The 20,861-nt window shown below is 38.6% G+C and overlaps 1 protein-coding gene across 1 annotated transcript in view; it reads left to right on the top strand.

Moving 5' to 3' along the window:
* CSMD2 (CUB and Sushi multiple domains 2) overlaps positions 1 to 20,861 on the top strand; it is a gene marked incomplete at both ends in the record, with an annotated part of 651,882 nt that overhangs the window by 353,685 nt on the left and 277,336 nt on the right. The window contains 3 exons of the mRNA XM_081334380.1: positions 208 to 295; positions 5,917 to 6,041; positions 12,863 to 12,984. Coding sequence (XP_081190506.1) covers positions 208 to 295; positions 5,917 to 6,041; positions 12,863 to 12,984 — 335 coding nt within the window. The remainder of the gene's footprint in view (positions 1 to 207; positions 296 to 5,916; positions 6,042 to 12,862; positions 12,985 to 20,861) is intronic.

Here is a 20,861-nt window from a genome sequence, read left to right on the forward strand (position 1 = left end):
TCAGTGCAGCAGATTAAGGAACACTCTTTAGCAGATGTTTAGAGGGGTGGGAAAATGGGAACAGATAACATTTACTCAGTGCATCCCAATTTGTAATTTTCCATTTTCTTTGCATCACCAACACTGAGATGATGTATATAGATATAGATATACATATATATTTGTCTTCTATTCTACCTCTGTATATGCTGTTTTTTTGCTTTGTAGTAACACAGGTTGGTGCATCCCAGGGACATAACATGTGTCCAGACCCTGGGATTCCAGATCGGGGCAAAAGAATAGGCAATGATTTCAGGTAAGCATCTCTTTTTCTTTCTTTTCATGCTTCATGCTTACATGTTTTGCTACAGCCCTCACACATTTCAGCCAACACAGGTGTGCAGTTTGGTAGTACATTTTAGAAGGGAGGGAGTATTGGTCAAATCTGTATACTCTCCATTGTGTTTGACAGGGCACCATCATTTCATTTAACCTGCATTATTAGAGACAGTTGTTGATTCCATCAGATGACAATTGGTGAAGACGAGGGAGTGATTAATGAAGGCTACAGACGCAGTGCCCTGTTCCAAGCTTTTCACAGAAGCAGCTGGCTGTCCATTGTCAAAAACAGGATGCTGGCATCCTGAAGCTTTGATTTAATCAGCAAGGCTTTTATGTCCTTAAGAAATAAACAGCCTGCCTATGATGCACAATACTGATGTCATAATATCCTCTTGTGTCTCTGTGTGTTCTCTCTGGGGTGATATTTTTTTTAAGATGGTCCTCTGCACAAAAGTGAATTGGTAGAAGGAGAGAAAGAAAGAAAGAAAGAAAGAAAGAAAGAAAGAAAGAAAGAAAGAAAGAAAGAAAGAAAGAAAGAAAGAAAGAAAGAAAGAAAGAAAGAAAGAAAGAAAGAAAGAAAGAAAGAAAGAAAGAAAGAAAGAAAGAAAGAAAGAAAGAAAGAAAGAAAGAAAGAAAGAAAGAAAGAAAGAAAGAAAGAAGAGAAGAGAGAAAGACAAGGGGAGGAGAGGGAAAGAAAAGGAAAGGAAAGGAACAAATATTTGAAAATCCTTTTTTCAAGTTAACATGTGACCTCAGTATTTTCAACCAAGAGTCTTTATTTGGCACATATTTCATGACAATTAAGATAGATGGCTTTTAGGACATTTTACCATGTCATTTCACTTCTGTTTATTGGAAAACAAAATTGGTTGATTTCAGCTGCATTTAACTTCCAAGGTGGCATGTTTAAGATAACAGCTCAAACCTGGGTTCACTTTGGCAGGAGTCCATAGTAAAGTGTGACTCTACCATTCATCACTTGCTGTGTCACTACGAACATTTTTCTGGTGTAACTTCATTAGGTCTACATCAGCTTTGGCAGGATGTGATCAGTGAGCTCCTAGAGACCATTCATCTTGCAAGAACATCGGAAGATGAGAACACAGATTTGTTAAAGGAATGTTGGCCTTCCATCAGCTCTGTGGCATGTCCCATCCAGCACTAATTTACCCTCTGATTCTGGGATGTACTGTATTATTTGTGATTTTTTTTGAGTGCTCTGGATTGTTGGGAATCAAAATATTTATTATCATTATTATATTGAGAAGATTAAGGGGCAAAATTATTGCCTTAAGACTTGTTGAGTCATAAAATACCAATTTCATCCCTTTTTTAAAAAAATAAAATAAATCAACACCATAAATAGGGCTATTTTTTCACTATTGGGGTTTAGGGGGCAAAATGGATATCTTATGTCTTGCACCCATTTCATTACCTTAATTCTCTATGCACTGAAAGAATTGGCTCCACCAGATGGCTGGTGTAGTAACTTCTGTTGTAAGCCAAAAAAGTAAAAAACGAGTCTTCAGCCATAAAGCAAGTTGTCTACTCTTGGCGTAATTACAAAATGGTGTCATAGGAGACTGGTTATTATTTCTATTTTAATTCTATTTCATTTCTTTTAATCATGACAATAATGTGCCAACTCTTGAGGAATCTTCCAAATGGTGTCTACAAATTCTAGAAGATTTTTAAACATGTTGTAGCCAGGATTACTATATTCTGTAATTGCATTTCATATATAATATACACCCTAAAATGCGATTTTCATTTCCGCATGAAAAGGAGTCCAATGAGCATGTTAATCAACTGTTGGTTATGTGGAATATTGTTTATTTTTGTTGAATTTGTCACTGATGAAGCCCCATCCCCAAAATACATAGATACATAGACACACCCACACACATATACACCCACACACATATACATAAAAACTTAGATAATAGATAGATAGATAGATAGATAGATAGATAGATAGATAGATAGATAGATAGATAGATAGATAGATAGATAGTTGTAGATAAATATTCCCACAGGCTCTTGCAAAACAATCCAGCCAGGAAAGTCACTGTTTTATGTCTTAGCACTACCTGTGCTTTTCCAAGGAAGATCCCACTTTGCCAGATTGATAGAATTTTAGCTTCATCTTTAGCTTCGGCACCTTCTGCAGGTAATAAGAAAGGTGTTTGTTTTGTCATGCTCTTCCACAACCCCATTTTGAAATCATTGCACCAGAAGGGAAGTTGTGCAAGAACCTTCATTTCTCTTCTTTACAGCCCCAGGAGTTTCCTACAAGCTGGTTAACCAATTTAATAGAAAAGATTGCCAAATATCAGTGGCACATCTTCTCGACAATTTACAGTAGGAAGGGAGATACATGAAAATTGTAATGGGTGCCCTACATAGATTGAACACACATTTGCTTTAAACAAGAGAAAATAAAAACCAACTTATTTGGCAGATGCCCCCCAACGGTCTTCCCTATGTGGGATAGCTCTACATATACAGTGATCTTTTCAGTACTGGGAAAAGTTGTATGGTCTCTGGCCAGCAAAAAGTTTCTCTGCTTTTTCAAAACAGTTAGGATGTTTTAAGAAAAAGAAAAGGGACCAATTGGGGGGGGGGGGTCCCAACGGTGCTTTTTCAAGAGGCAACTGGACTTTCTTGTTTTTCTTTCAAGATGTTTCGCTTCTCATCCAAGAAAAATAAGAAAGTCTAGTTGCCTCTTGAAAAAGCACCTTTGGGATAACCATGACCTGGATAACTGAGAATCTCCACAGACAACTGGGGGCTAAGACATCCTGTTGAATGGAAGTTATTTGCAAATGTGTTATTTGCACAAAGATTTTACATATCCCATGGACTTTTTGTCTTGTTGATTCTTCAGTGAAGGGCTGAATGTGCATTTGAATCCACATATCTCACATGGTTTAATCCATAATCACATATATTATTTTTAAGGTTTGCAGCTGTGATAATCTTGTGTGTGTGTTGCCACTGAATGCTAGCCAATTTATTACCGCACAAATTACATAAAACCCATGTTTTGGATTCGATGAAGTGGACCAAGATCCCCAAATGCTGACGTGTTGATAAATCTGTTAATCTTTAGGGTGTCACAAGCTTTTTTGATTAAAAGTTTATTTACCACTCTTATGGGAAAATCATTTTAGGATGGTTGACATATTCAGGTTGATCAGTTGATGATGGCCTTGTTCCCAGGCCTTTGCTCCTGGGAGCTGAACAACTGCAGATCCAGTAAGAGCATATGTATCACTTCTAATGCAGTGCCTTTGGTGGAACATGATCACACATTACTGCTGAGAAACCACAACTATCATATATGTGTGAATCAGTCCTGTATGTGTTTGCCTCCAGCCCTGCCAGCTGCATTCACCATCACTTTGTCACCTCTTGCCTTTTGTGCATAAGAAGATCAGTCTCATCGTGTTACGCACGTCAGCAAGGCAGGGATGGGGGGGGGGAGCCAGAGTGCAGATCAATATTTAATTTTATGTCTCTGTAGATAACTTTTTTTTTTGCTAGAAGCATATATTCACTTCTTTCCCACTCTCCATGAAATCAGGGCTGAGACTAAAGGAATAATTTTAGCCAGTGTGAGATGGAATGAGGCAAGAAAGACAAAATAATCCCTAGAATAATTTGAAGGAAAACGGAGTCCAAAATCTATATGTGGAACATACAGATTGTAAATGTGGAATCTATTGGCCCACCTAACCTGGTATTTCACCGGACAGCAGCTTCTGAAACATGTCAGGAATGTCTCCCATTTCCATCCTCACATCAAATCTGCAATAAACTAGGGGGGGGGGGGAATGGTTCTAGTGAGCTGAACCACCAAGACATCATGCCCAGAAATATCAAACTAATGTTTGCTGCAGATTTCGTAATGCCAATATGTGAGTTCGGTATAAAAATGAGTATTTGAAACCTCAAAAAATTCTCTTTATGAATCCCTAAATATCACAGTGATCTTCCCAGTATATACTAAAAACATTATGGGACAACAATAAATGTATCTGTGAATATGATTAATCATACAGGATGCTTAAATGGATCATTATTCACATAATTGGATGGTCTGAAAATCCAGAAAAAAGCAGTTTGTCAATATAGGATAAGTAACTTGTTCCTTCATAGTCCCTGCACTCTAAATTTTACAATTGGAATCTAAATTACATGTTTTGTAAGGAAATTGATCTCAGTGTGTGCATTATCTAGAGCAGTATTTTTTCAAACTTGGTAACTGTAAGATACGTGAACATGCTGACTGAGGAATTTTAAGATGGGTAGAACTGAAGTCTACACATCTTAAAGTTTCCATGTTTGAAATATACAATTCTACTGCATCACTTTTGACATCTGCAGTGATACCCTATTCATTTTCAGATCTGGTAAAAGACTAAGAAACTTTGTCCAATAATGGTTTGTAAATTCCATATAGATCTCTTAAGTCAGAACTGTTTTATTAGTTTTAAATAGCAATGTTTCCAAGCCTCTTCCAGCCTCTACATATTCTGGAAGTCTTGTGAGATCTACCCATTTGGTATATTTTGGAATTCAGGATTCAGTTAGGACAGATTTGGAAAAAAATGCAGTGGATCTGTGGAATATTCTACATTGTTCATCAAATATCTCTTGTTACATATCTTGAACATTGTAATGCCATGGAGATGTAAGATGCTAAAAATATCAAGATACCGACTGGAGTGATTGAATGTATGTACAGTATATAAGCATGCCCACATGTATCTGCTGAATTTTTGTTCCAGTTGTCAATGGTACTTAAGATAGCTAAAAAGGAATGTAATTTAAAAAAAACATAGTTAAAACCACCATCAGTAAAATAATTCACACTGAGCTACCTTAAACCTGATCTAGCAACCAATTTTCTCACTGACGATAAAATTATTTTATCCACCAGCAGAAGGGAATCAATACAAACTCCACTCAAAGTTTTTGACATTCATATAGTACAGTATACAAGCTTAATAATTTATTATTATCTGCCAGTTCTTCAGCTGATGTTGGCCTTTAGTTGCACTGAGTTCTTCCCAAAAATGTAGGTTGTCACAATATATCAGCATAATATATGTGCAGATCCAAGCAAGGTGGCCTTTTGCAATTGACAGGTGGAAATGTTGTCAATGCACAGAATTCTCTAAGTGCCATCCAAGATTTTATTTTATTTTATTTTGTATATATCTAATGTGTTGATAACCACTGGGACCACCATGCCTGGTTTTGCCATAATCTTTCAACTTTGGTTTTCAGATCTTGGATACTTTATGATTTTCTCCAGTTCTTTGTCTTCTATACTAGTATCTCCTGGTTCATCAATTATCCACACTTCTTTCTTTTTAAGCATTAAATCTGGTGTGTTATGGGCCAAGACTTTATAAATTTGCATTTGGAAATCCAACATTTATTTTCATTATTCTATCATCCCTGGACAAGGAATTCTATAACCCAAGAGTTCCCAGGGACAGAAAACAAATAAGAAACAAAACAGAGCATCCAAAATCTTTGTGTGAAACTAGAGCGCAGGTCAGTAACAGACTTCCTGTGTTACAGGTTAGGATCCAGTGTCCAATTCACCTGCAGTGAAGGTTATGATTTGCAAGGCTCCAAAAGCATCACCTGTAAGAAGCTGAGTGGAATGATAGCTGCCTGGAGCGACCAGAGACCTGTGTGTCGAGGTAAGATAAATGATGCCAAAGATCACAAATGAGGCAGGAAACTGACTTTAATTATCCCCTTTTGTCCTGGAGGATCATTATAGAAAATAATACTCATCTAATAGTGATGGTTTTATCTGGAGATCATCCACTATTTAGTGGCTTGGTGAGTCATAAACTGTGATACTTATTACAGGTTTGTTATAAGTTGCTTGTAATAATTTATACCTGTTTATTCTTCTAAAGACATGTGAATTGTGTGTTTGTGTGTCTGTCTGTCTGTCTGTCTCTGTGTCTGTCTCTGTCTGTCTGTCTCTGTCTCTGTCTCTCTCTATATATATATATGTATATATACTGTATATATACTGTGTGTATATATATATATATATATATATATATATATATATATATATATATACTGTATATATATACTGTATATATATACTGTATATATATACTGTATATATATATATATATATATATATATATATATATATATATATATATATATATATATATATATATATATATATATTGTATATATATATATATACTGTATATATATGTATGTAGATCTTGGTGTATTCGGGTCTTTTCCCGTGTAAGATTGAGAGTGTCTTGGCGATGTTTCAGCAAGGTCCCACTCGTCATCTTCAGGCTGCTGTCTTTGGCTTCGTGCTTGCAAAGCACAAAGCCGAAGACACCAGCCTGAAGATGACAAGTGGGACCTCGCTGAAACGTCACGAAGACACTCTCAACCTTACATGGAAAAAGACCCGAATACGCCAAGACCTACATACCTGTAGCCGTGAAAATCTACGAATATATATATATATATATATATAAAATGTGTGTGTGTGTGTGTGTGTGTATATATCTATGTAAATTTTTTAGATCTAAATAGTTAACAAGCATTTAACATATATATCTATATATGTATATATATACTGTATGTATGTGTATATATATATATATATATATATATATATATATATATATATATATATATATATATATATGCAACTCTCAACCTATTTTTTTCTAAGCTCCACTCTTAAGTTCTAAGTAAATTTCAGTGAGTTTTTACATACAATATATTCTTATAAGGCTCTACTCAACAATATTGGACAAACAGACTATGGCTAGGTAGAATTGGCAGAATTCCTCTTACTACAAAAGAAGGACCTCCAGTTTTTAAAAAGCAGCAAGTCAGAGGGAAAGTTTATGATCTCACAAATACAGACATTCTATACGTAGGAATGGCTGGCCTTGCGTGCCATTCCCCTGAAGGTTCTTGATCATGCTGGATGTCATTTTTTTGTTTTGTTTTGTTTTGCCTTGAGGAAGACTGCTGAGAGATGAGGCATTTTTTTTCTTCAAGAGCCACTTGCCCAGGGAACATTTCTTTTAAAGATTAGACCATAGTTTGTATTCCGATTAACCAGTGAAAGGCTTCTAGCAGGAATGCTTCTCAATGAGCCGCATGGTTGGAAAAGATTGAGAAGTTGACTGTTGGATTAGGATGGTGCCTTCAGTAGCATGTGGGAATATGGAGTTTTCAGAGTTTAGGATGAAATTGTACAATAGCAGACTTCTACTTCCACAATGTGTTCAAATAATAGATGGAATCTTTTGCAATACTAGAAACTAAATATCTCAGAAAGCTCTCCACTGGGAGTCTACAAATGGACTTCAATCCATATACCCTAATGCACTCATATGCACATTTATGACAATAATCAAATTTACCTCCTGGGCCTGCTATGCAGAAATGCATTTTTATGTTACTATGAAGGGAAAGAGAGTCCATTTGCTATAGTAATCATAATCATAATAGTAAAGTTGGAAGGGACCTTGGAGGTCATCTAGTCCAACCCCCTGCTCAGGCAGGAAACCCTGTACCACTTCAGACAAATGGCTGTCCAGTCTCTTCTTAAAAACCTCCAGTGTTGGAGTATTCACCGCTTCTGGAGGCAGGTTGTTCCACTGGTTAATTGTTCTAACTGTCAGGAAATTTCTCCTTAGTTCTAGGTTGCTTCTCTCCTTGATTAGTTTCCATCCGTTGCTTCTTGTCCTGCCTTCGGGCACTTTGGAGAATAGCTTGCCTCCCTCTTCTTTGTGGCAGCCCCTGAGATATTGGAAGACTGCTATCATGTCACCCCTAGTCCTTCTCTTCATTAAACTAGACATACCCAGTTCCAGCAGCCATTCCTTATATGTTTTAGCCTCCAGACCTCGAATCATCTTTGTTGCTGTTCTCTTAAGCATTGGACTAGAAATCAAAGATCATGAGTCCCAACTTAGACACAAGCCAGCTGGTGACTTTCGGCCAGTCATAGCCTCTCAGCCAAAAGTTACCCATAGTCATAGCTTAGGAAGCAGTCAGTGGCAAACCTGAAATCTTCTCAAGAAAACTGCAAGGACTAGTTCAGATAGTTGCCAAAGCACAATGACTTGAAGGCACCACAAAGGTACTCTCAATTCATTATAATAATATGTTCTATGATGCCTCTGCATGCCAGGATAAATTCTGAGTTGATAAGGACCTCACTTCAACATTTATATAATCGCACTCACCATGGATCACTGTAAGTAAATCAGTTGTCCAACATGGTTTCAGTCTTTGAGGTTTTACAATGTTATATTTCTTGGATTCTCTTTTTGCATGTTATTCAGTCCTTGCTTTTTGTCAGTCTTCTCCAACTGAATGTACTCCATGGACCGAATTATGTAGTTGGAAGGGACATTTAGGCTGTTGAATGCAGGTCTCTGCTAAGGGCAGAAAGCCAAATTAAGGAAGTTTGAGAATTGGTGGTATAAGACTCATCATCCCTCAAGAAGTAGAACAACCGTAGCCATTTGGAAGATGGTGAGATTAGTAGTGTGCTATATCTTCTGTGTCCATCCTGAGATCAGAAAGACACATGGTGAATCTTCCAAGCTGAGTTCTTTGTTGTTTAACATATGTAGGCAAAATCTTGCCAGACTGAGGACTCTACTATGCTCCTCTACAACATTCTCTGGGAGCTATTAGGGAGTGGCTGTCTTCACCCTCTTTGTCTTACCTGTGATATCTGGGCTGAGTTGCCGCTGGATGCATCCCCTCCCTCCCAGGATCCACTTCCTTACTGCATTCCCTCACAGAAGAGACCTTCCCTAAGCCTCTGGGAAATAATGACAGGGGAGAGGGAAAGTGCTTTCAGTCCTGCAAAATTGTTATCAGCCCTTCAAGGACAACACCTTGTATTGTAGGGCTGCAGTAACAAGTTTTTATTTATTAAATTATTTAATTCATTTGGCTTCCCAATTCACGCATAGATGACTCTAGGTGGCTTACAAAATTTATATTTTGCAAATCTTGCAAATCTGAAAACATTTCTCCCCTTCTTTATTTTAACTTTTCAAAAAACTAGAGGGAGTCTCTTCTGAAGTGCTTCCCATGCCCATTTGTTCTGTGAACTGTGATGTCTCTTGTCTGACCATTTTCTGGGCTGCGACTCTTCCTCCTGCCTTCCAAGGTTAATCATAATCATAATCATAAAAAACTAGCAGAAACAAAGGCAGAATATAAGGAAAAATGGCTGGATGATAGATTAAATAGATAGAAAACCAAAGCTTTGCATGGACAACATTTGAAAAACATTGAAGGAAAATGTGATAACAACTTGACAAGGGCATGGCTTAAGATGGGAACCATCAAGAAAGAAACAGAAGGCTTAATACTGGCTGCTCAAGAACAAGCACTACAAACTAATGCCATGAAAGCAAAGATATAAAAATCTACTGACAATCCAAATTGCCGACTTTGCAACGACAAAGTTGAAACTGTTTCACATTTAATATGTGAGTGCAGCAAAATCGTGCAAACTTATTACAAAGCTAGACATGACCGAGTTGCTAAACTAATCCACTGGGCATTGGGTAAAAAAATACGACTTGCCTATGTCCAAAAAGCCGTGGGAACATAGGGTGGAAAAAGTTGTCGAGAATGAGAGGGTGAAGATCTTGTGGGACTTCCAAATACAGACAGATCACCATTTGGAACACAACTCACCAGATATCGCAGTCATAGAGAACCGAAGCGTACAATTGATTCATATCGCTGTACCAGGAGATGTCAGAGTCGAAGAAAAAGAACTGGAAAAAATTACAAAATACCGCGACCTGGCCATCGAAACTGTGCGATTATGGATGAAACGTGTAACAGTGATACCCATTGTCACTGGGGCAATGGGAACTATGTCCAAAATCTTTGCAAAATACACCAAGCAATTGCAGCCTCCTGCAATAACTCCAGCAAAACTACAAAAAACTGCGCTATTCGGAACATCTTACATTTTAAGGAGATACCTGGTAGATACCTAGGATGCTGGCAGAAACCCGTGTCAACCATTAGTGCCAGTCAATTTGAGTGTTCAGTTGACTGAGTTTCATGTTTTATGAATAAAAGAATAATAATAATAATAATAATAATAATAATAATAATAATAATAATAATAATAATAATAATAATAATAATAATAATAATAATAATTAGTAGTAGTAGTAGTTGGAAGGGACCTTGGAGGTCATCTAGTCCAACCCCCTGCTAAGGCAGGAAACCCTATACCATTACAGGCAAATGGCTGTCCAGTCTCTTCTTAAAAACTTCCAGTGTTGGAGCATTCACCACTTCTGGAGGCAGGTTGTTCCACTGGTTAATAAGTCCATTACACTTATTAGGGAAGATTGCTCCATACAGTTCTGGCTACCTAGTCTTTTGATCTGACAGAATACAAAGCCATTTTCTGTTCCTATTCAGTCTGCTTTCTTCTAAAATCTCATTTTCTCTGTTTTAGTCAAAATGTCTTATACAAAGGCTGCCATCTCTACACTCTGTAGGAAAACTAAGCTTAATTTATCTGCCTCCCATAAAATATTTATTGTTAAAATTTGATTAGACCTTCAGATAAAATTGCAGAAATTTTGTACAATATAAAGGTAAAGGTAAAGGTTCCCCCGCACATGCGTGCTAGTCGTTTCCAACTCTAGGGGCTGGTGCTCATCTCCGTTTCAAAGCCGAAGAGCCAGCGTTTGTCCGAGGACGTCTCCGTGGTCATGTGGCCAGCACGACTAGACGCCAAAGGTGCACGGAACGCTGTTACCTTCCCACCGTAGTGGTCCCTATTTTTCTACTTGCATTTTTACATGCTTTTGAACTGCTAGGTTGGCAGAAGTTTGTACAATATAGGGACACTCTAAAACAGATGAACCGTTAAACCTGTTTCATAACCAGACCTAAACCTCTACATTCAATGCTTATTGTTAAACAGATTTCCTTTTATTTTTGCAAGAAGAAGAAGGAGTGAAATTTCTTCCTTCATGGTGTATGGGTCAAAGATCAACAATCCAAAGGATCTCCTTAAGGCTCAGGGCATTCTGTGGGCTATTCTCACAGCAAAACAACTGACTTCATGTGAAAAGCTTATTCTGCAATCTCATGAGCTGAATCAGTACTGATTTGAGTGTGGAGAGTACTCAGCATCCCTAAAAAAATGTTCAGGAAAAAGAGCTCCTTTGAAAGAAAAGTAGAACTTTTCTTGGGGGTGGGGGTGGGGGGATGATTTAACAAAAAAAAAGATGAAAAATAATCTCCTAAAAGTAAAATATTGATACAACACATTCCATAAGGTCTTTAATATGGCATGCTATCCGAAATCTTTAAAGTCTAATCTTGTATCATTATGCATGTATGTCTTACCTGGATGAGCACAGCCATGGAATTTTAGGAAAATAAACTATTAGATTTTTTGCATGTGCCTTTTTGTGTGTGTGTGTGTGCGGGGGGGGGGCGAAGCATGCACGTGCATGTACCTGCACATTAATTCTTTCTATCCTTTTTATTATTTTGTTTTATTCCTTTTTATTATTTTGAGTCACACAATTTTGATTAGGAAGATCTGTATGCAGATATAGCAAAAATAGGAATATCCAAAGGATGTTCCCCTCCTAGAGATTTATGCCTTATCTTGGGAAGCAGTAGGAGCTCCGGGGGATAACCAGGTTTCCTCAGAGTCACTGCTTCTTCCAAGAAACAGTGACATCTCAGCTCTAACTAATGCAACCAAAATAGCTTATGTTATTCTGTTAATGTGCCTTGTATCTGTCTTAAGAAGAAAAAAAAATGATGAATTGTCTTTTTTTTTCTAAGATGTATCCTGACAATGACCTTATGGAGAATTGTTACAAAATGGTCTTACAATTCAGACCCAAGACATGATCTTAATTTTTGGATTCAATTGGTAAAGCACTTGTATAGCTTCAACTACTTTTTAAAAATCTTTTTTAAATGTCCATAGATGTAGGATTGAATTCGTATACCAGAGAGAAGCAAAACAAAAGCATCCGCATCTCTCTAAATTACTTTTCCCCATCTATAAAAATTGCTTTTATTAAATAAATTTCACTTTGAACATTTTGTTTTCTATTTTTTAAAAATGTTTAGACATTCCTTGGATTGATCAGACCTTCATTACCCAACTACCTCTAAGTTTTGTGGCTATTCTCTTCATAGATTTTGAGCAGGTGGTTTGGGCAACACAGAGAGATCAGAATTCCTGAGGGCTCCATCAGTGTGCTTAATAGATGCATTTGGCTTTATGATCATATATTTTATGTAATATCTCTTTCTGTTGCACGCCAAGACAGACCTTTCTATCATCCTACAACTTGATTGAGAGAAATGGCAAAATAAAGAAATATAACCCCCTTCCACGCTGGGCCCAGAAAGAAAACGAATGTTGCAAACAAAGGTTTCATCCACAAATAGATTTCCTGTTTCTTTTTTTCCCCCAACTCCACAGCTAGAATGTGTGATACATACCTCCGAGGGCCCAGCGGTGTTATCACATCTCCTAATTATCCTGTCCAGTATGATAACAATGCATACTGTGTGTGGGTGATCACAGCAGTCAATCCAGCCAAGGTAGGTATTCTGGGTGCATTATTGGGCAACTAAATGTGGGCTCTTGTCTGAAAAGGAAATTAATCATGGGAACAGAGGCTCATCTTCCAAAACAACGGGTCTTTGCAGGGAATTCTGTTAAAAAAGGGTTTTCAATTTTATACAAAACAATGTAAACCAATGTTTCTTAACCTTGGCAACTGTAACATGCGTGGACTTCAATTCCCAGAGTTTTCAAGTCTGTGAGGTATGGTGCCTATAGAAGGGGAGGTGGTGTGAAGGGGCAGGTTTTTTTGCAAGGGGGGAGCACATTCCAAGGCGGGGGCTGAGACAAAAAGTGGCACTGTCTGGAGCTGGATAGGACACAGTGGAATAATTAATATAGCTAGAATCACCTAGGTTATATTTGTTGGGTGTGAGTAGTAAGGGTTTATTCTGGCAAGATTCTGTCTATTGTGTGTAATCAAATAAAAAACTGAATTCTGATTTGATTGCTCTACATCAAGCATGTCAAACTGCCGACCCATGGGCCGGATGCGTCATGCCAAAACCATGCCCACCCCATTGCTGGCAATGGGGGAAAAGTCACAATAAGTTGCACAAGTCACGTGATGTTGCAAGTTTGACATGCCTGCTCTACATCATTCTTTGGCTAAGGCTGACACAGCCAGCATACTGGCTGGGGAATTCTAGGAGCTGAAGTCCACATTCTTAAAGTTGCCAAGCTTGAGAAACACTGATACAGACCAACAAGTCAACACATAGCTGGGATTTGAGTGGCGGAATTAGGATTACAGCAAAGAAAGAAAGAAAGTGTAATTGTTTATCAGACTATATTTGATTATTGACCATCTGTTCAGTCTAGCAGCATTTATGCAAACTCTTATTGGCAGACATATGTAGCAGTCTGCTTACTCAGATTTTTAAAAAAGATTTTGAGCAATTTGTGCAATAATGTAATAGTCTTCTTTTCCTGTTTTAATTCATTGTTATTTCTAATTGAAATGCCCTTGAATTACCTGACAGGTATCTGGGGATATTAACTTACAAATAATATGGTTCTAACATTTGTTCATGCTTTAAAATCTTTGCATTAATTAATTATGTAGTTTTATTTAATTATTTTGTTGCTGATATAATGTAATCTGAACATAACTTCATCAGAGAGATAGCAAACATTTGCATGCTTATTTCTTTAGAAGAGTCTAAATATATGCTGTGTTTTCCAAATTGCTTTCTGCTTTTCACTCTTTAACACACACCCTCATTCCCAGAATAAATTTATCTTTTTTCCCCCCAGTAGTTAATATAGGCAAGCAAAACATTTGAAGAAGAACATGATTTAGGGCCGTGGTGGCAAACCTAGGGCACACGTGCCACAGGTGGCACGCAGAGCCCTCTCTGTGGGTGCGTGCGCCATTGCCCCAGTCCTAGGCCTTCAGCTGGGTTTTATAAAACCTTTTTGCTTTAGGCCTTCACTGCCGTGTGCAAAAAAAAAGGGTCAATCAATCAATCAATTTCAACTTCTCGCAGGAAAAAAAAAGATCTCGCAAAGTTGGAATTGATTGATTGGACTTTTTAGCCCCACCCAGTCTGCCCTTACCACTAATGGGCCACCCAATCTGCCATGCCCACCTAATGGGCCACGCCCACTCAGCACCCGATGATACATAAGTGGGTTTTGGGTTGCACTTTGGGCACTCGGTCTCCAAAAGGTTCGCCACCACTGATTTAGGGTATAGGACAGGATCATACCCGGTAGAAGGAGACAAGTTGGGCATCACCCAGCCAGACAGGGAGGAGGCTTCAAGTGCAGAATTAGCCTTGAGTCCTTGTGCAGCTACAAAGGTTCAAAACCGATTCCCCTTTAGCTCTATAGTACCTTAGCTATCTGTTCCCAGGCTAAAGCTGATAGTCTGGGGAGATTCCTGGTATGTTTAAAACTGCCTGAGCAGGGGGTTGGACTAGATGATCTCCAAGGTCCCTTCCAACGTTGTTGTTGTTGTTGTTGTTGTTGTTGTTGTTGTTATTATTATTATTATTATTATTATTATTATTATTATTATTATTATTATTATTATTATTATTATTATTATTTCTCATTACTTGTGCCTGACAAGACATAACTGGGCCTCTTCATCTATCCCAAGTAGTTTACTGGCAACCTGTTTAAAAGCAGTAGCTGCATCAACTTCACAACTGCTTAGCAAAAAACCCCCCACAAAAAACCCATTTTAAAGTGGTTGACCTAGAAACAGGTTCGTGGAAAGGGATTCTTTATAAGGGTATAACTAATCCAGGTTGGTTTCCTTAGCATCTGAGAATTCTTAAGATAAATTCATAATAGGGTCACTTGATAATGGCATGTTTACTTTCCCACTTCCCTAATTTTTGTCTTCTCTTGCCTTCTCCTCCTCTTGAATAAACCTCCTTATGTGACTGTTGCATTCCCTAATCCATCATCCTTTACTCCCCTCCTTTCTTGTCTGGGCTACTTTGCAGAGATAACATTAATCTTGCAAGTCTGAAAGTATTCCTTTTCTTTTTACTCTCCCAAGACTAGGGAAGGTCTCTTCCGAAATGCTTCCCGTGCCCTTTCCGCATGCATGGACTGAGATTCTTTGGAATATTTATATATTTATATTTATATTTATTAAACTTTTATACCGCCCTTCTCCCGAAGGACTCAGGGTGGTGTACAGAGCAATAAATATTAAAAAGCAAAATACAAAAGTTAAAAAACAATTAAATAATGTATGCCCAATATATACAATAGTTAAAACCATATTAAAAACCCAACCCCAAACCCCATCAGACCAGGCCGGAATGCTCAAATAAATAGGTTTTTAGATCCCGCCGGAAGGAGCGAAGGTCGGGGGCCATCCGGAGCTCAATGGGCAAGCGGTTCCACAGGTCTGGCGCGCCCACAGAGAACGCCCTCCCCCTAGGGGCCACCAGTCGACATTCTCTGATTGGAGGTACCCTGAGGAGGCCCTCTCTGTGGGAGCGCACTGGACGGAGGGAAGTTGACGCCAGCAGCAGGTGCTGCCGTAGGTAATCTGGACCCATGCCATGTAGGGCTTTGTAGGAATGATGGTTGCTTAGCCTGGGTTTCTTCTTCCTGTCCCTTGTGATCATTGCCACATATCATGACCAAATAGCCCAGCTCCATGACCTTATCCTTCCGTCCTCCAGTTTTCATACTCAGCTGTAGTGGTTTTCAGAACTAATCTGAAGAAAGACCAGGGGTGTCCACAGAGCAAGAAAAAGAAAGCCAGGATGGTAGTCATGATAGTGTGATCAAAGCCTGTGTTTTGTGTGTGTTACATCTCTGGCTGAGATTGTGCCACCCCTATCAGCTTCATCGTCAGGTGAGAGAGAGAGGGTGGTAAATCTGAGCAGACTCTGCTAACTCCCCAATGTCTTCCCCCCCCAACAACAACAACAAAATATGGGCTGAAAATGCTGGCATCGCTTACTGGCATAATAAATATATGATCCCTAACCGTAAGAAAGGGAAGAAGTGCAGAAAAAAAAGGGAAGAAAAGAAAATAAGCACGTTGTTGGGGATTCTGGAATTCAAAGCTTTTCTGTTAAACCCCAAAACCAAGATGAAATCTTCCAAGCTGATTTCTTTATTATTCCACGCCTATAGACAGAATCTTGCCAGACTTAACATTCTGTATCTACCATATACTCTGTGAACTATTAGGGAGAGGCTGTCTTCACCCTCTTTCTCTCACACAAAAGATCCGAACTGAGCTGCCTCTTATTCATTCCAAGGGAAGGCGCACACCCCATGCCTCTTGGGAACCCAGATGACTACTACCCATCGCATTTGACCTATCCTCCAAATGCAGGGATTTTTTTTCTTTTTCTTCTCATAAAGTGAAGGCCTCCCCCTGGAAGGGACAGTTGGGCAACCCACAGGGATAAAAATATTCCCTCCATCTATTTCTGACACATGACAACTGGGTTGCGTAGAGGGAAAATGTTCCTTGACAAAAGGTAGAGGAAGACAAGGAGCAAATATAGGAGTTGCTTTTGTGTGTTTTTTTTCCTGATCCAACTACACCGGCTGTTGCCCTAGCAAAATTGTTCTTGGTGTGTTTCATGTTTTTCTACTTCCACTCCCTCCACTTTCTCGATGCTTGTTTCTGGGAATTAGATGATTGGTCCAAATCTGCTTTGATGGGTTGTTTTTTTTTTTAAAAAAAGGTCAAAAACACCCACTTGGCAGCATTCTGCTTGTTGCTATTAGAGCTGTTTCAAGTCTGATGTCTGTAGCATTTCCCAGCATTTAAATGGCTTGGGATGTTCCTCAAAGTCCTGTGGGCTTTTTTTTTTCTTTTAGCCAGACAAGGCAGAGGAGAGATAGAGAAAGTAAGGAGGAGGAGTGAAACAAATCAATTCCTTTTAACATTTTATTGCTGTCCCCAGATTCTGCTGGGGTTGCAGAAATGTGTAGCTGAAAACCAAGGCTGAATAAAGAACACAAATCATGTGCTGAAATCACTCCAATTAGAATAACTTAGTATCCTGATTTTTTTTTTCCCATGGGTGGCTGATTCTATCAGACAGAAATGTAGCAGGCTACAAATATCTATTTTCACACAGCAAACACAACAGATGGCACTTACCGCAAAATCAGTAGTAGTAAGCTAGTTTTGCCCTTTAGCTGAATCTTGATTTGCTTCAGTGTAGTTTATTGAATAGAGTGATGGACTGAGTTCATGGACCACATTTAGCCATAAGCCATATCTTACAAGCACCAGTGGCTAAATTTACTTGAATTACATGCTGAAGGCTCTTGGTGTCATCCTCAACTTATCCATTGAAAGACACCCCAAAACTGATAATAACAGATGCTTTTCTCTACTCCAGATCTCCCCATACAAGGTTACCTTGAACAAAACCACCATTTCTCTAACTCAGCAACTTTAAGTTGGGTGGACTTCAGTTCCCAGAATGCTGGCTGGGGAATTTGGGGAGTTGAAGTCTTAAAGGTAGAGAAACACTCAACTAAACAGTGATGAGTTTTCAGGCTGAATGACCACATTCTAGTTGTCTAATATTTTACTAGGACCTGTTGGCTGGCATCTTCAGAAGCAGAGTGACCTTCTCTATGGTGTACCTCTCAAGAATTCATACCCATCATCAGCTCAAAAGAAAACTAGACCATGGCCACTTAGCCTGAAAGCTCATGACCACTTTGTTGAATGCCAACTGTGAAAGCCTACATTATTATAGTGAATCAAATAGGTCAACGATCTGATTCCATGTAACACATTTTATAAGTGTTAAGACATTCCATAAGTGCTGGCAGACATGCCAGTTCAGAGACTTTAAAACAGCCTTCCTCCAACTTGATATTCTTGAGATATGTGGGACGTGTAGATCCCATAGTTCCTCTCTTAGGGCTTCCATTGTGAGTTCAGAAATCCAGAAAACCATTAAATGACAGCAAACAGGTAATCTAGCGGTCATCCAGAATTTTACAGCCCAGATTCAGTAATCTTAGTCTAGTTTGCAGAGCCTATGGGAGAGTACTGAGGCTTTTCTGAAGGATTTGGGTAGGTGGGAACATGGCCGGATATGTAATCTCTACAAAATGCAATCATATAAATGAGAGCTGATTGTCCATAATCAGCTGTAGGCAGACTGAATATTCAAATGCATGCTATTATACATTGCAGTGTAGAAAGCTGGTCTATTGTACTGGCTAAGGCCTCAGGTTAGAAATTGTGAGATCGCGAGTGATACTCTCAGCTTAGGCACCAAGCAAGTCGCCATCACTCGGCCCTAGGCAGCAGGAAAAGCGCTTCTGAAATCTTGCCATGAAAAGTGCAGGGACTCGTTCAGGCAGCCACAGGAATCAACTCAGCGACTTGAATGTACACCAAACATTTTAAAAAGGTAAAAAAGTTTCCCTGTCCGGTAGTGTCCAGCTCATCTCCGTTTTTTGGCCAAGGGAGCTAGCATTGTCTGAAGGCATTTCCTGTTGTCATCTGGCCAGCATGGCTGTATACAAGGAACGCTGTTACCTTCCCACCAAGTGGTGCCTATTTATTTACTCACATTGGCATGCTTTGGAATGGCTAGGTGGGCAAAGCTCAGGCAGGAATGGAAACTCACCCCATTCCGTAGCATTCAGAACTCGAACCCAGGCTGTCAGCTTTCCAGCCGACAAGCTCATCATCTTTGACCACTGAGCCTTTGCGCCCCTTCCAAAAACAGATAAATAACTATAAAATAGTATTACAATATTCAAATTAATGTTTAAAAGCCTGCCACAGATTAATAGGTTGTTCCATTTAAAAAACCCTTATGGTCAGTTTCTTATTTCTGTGTAGTAGGGCTCCGTGACTTTTAAAAATAAACTTTTCGTCATCCATTTGGCCAGGAGGTTTCTTGTAATATAAAGTCATTAAATAATTTTCAACCTTTAACTAAAAGTGAAAACAAAACTAGGGCAAAGAAGACAGCAGGGGAGGGAGGAAAATGGGCGGGAGAAATACATAAATAATCATTAGACTCCCAAACCTTGTTATGTTCTGTGGTATTAAAATCTAAGCAGCTATTTAATTAGGGTCAAACTTGTTAAAATGCAATTTACATGAATGGGTGCTTTAATTAATGAATCATGTCACTTGACAACCCTTTGTTCTTTGTATTAATTGCATTATTTCATCATTATGTGGATTTTAATATTTTTAGCCCAGGTTGATACTTGGCAAAGGTGAATCCTTCAGATTAGGAGACATTTTTGGAGGAAACAAATAATGAAAATATTGTGACAAAGATTTATTTCAGCTATTGATCACAGTATTTGGGTGTTGAATGTTGATGTGGCTATGAGCAGTATCTTTATTTTCAGCATCAACATGAAATAGTGATAATTCTTACTGGCACAAATGCACAGGTTGGACACCTAGTAGACCCACAAGGTGTGTAGTTACCAGGTGAGCATAGGTGTGCTGAAACTGCCAGATACAGTTGCTTGCTAAATGTCAGAAAATCTATTAATATATACCATAGTCACTAAAAGATGAAGACCAGACAAATTAGGATTATTAGGATTTAGACCTTAAATCTAGATTGGCTTTGTTTGATAAAAATATGGTATCAACTGTGCGTAAAAACAAATAGGAAAATAGGAAAAGGGAAAGCATCTCATGTGACTAAGTCTATGGTTTGCTAGATGTTAGGTGAAATTCTTAATTTTGCCTCAGTGTTGTCTTACTTGAACAAATGTTTTTAGCATCCATATTCATCCAAGTTCTTTCATCCCTCACTTAAATTTAATTTCTGCTTCTCTGTCCTCTACACAGCTTCTGAAAACAATCAGTTCATGCAGGATTAGGGAAACGCTCATTTATGTCCTGATATTTTGCTTTTCCACATTTTGCTTTTTGGTCCCCTAGGCCAATAAAGTATATTCATATACACTCATAAAAAATGAAACCAAGGATCGGCTGTCTTTTTTATCAACATCATTTGTTTTTATTCAAAATAGCAGGGTTTTATTTAATATCATCTTTAGCCATTCCTATTAATTTAAAATGGAAATGTATATATTTGTAACAATTCTAAGACTGGTTTAAGTTCATCCATCCCCTCTCCCTTTTAAATTATCAAAAAAATGTACCACTGCCTATTTAATTTCCAATTCAAACATTAGATCAGAACTGCCAAGGTTCAACATGACTATGCAGATTTAAAGTGTATCAACAGAATAAGGTAAAGGTAAAGGTTCCCCCGCACATGCGTGCTAGTCGTTTCCGACTCTAGGGGCCGGTGCTCATCTCCGTTTCAAAGCTGAAGAGCCAGCGCTCGTCTGAGGACATCTCCGTGGTCATGTGGCCGGCATGACTAGACGCCAAAGGCGCACGGAACGC

The sequence above is a fragment of the Vipera berus genome (genome assembly GCF_964194415.1).
Source record: "Vipera berus genome assembly, chromosome: 9".
NCBI classification, from domain to species: Eukaryota; Metazoa; Chordata; class Lepidosauria; order Squamata; family Viperidae; genus Vipera; species Vipera berus.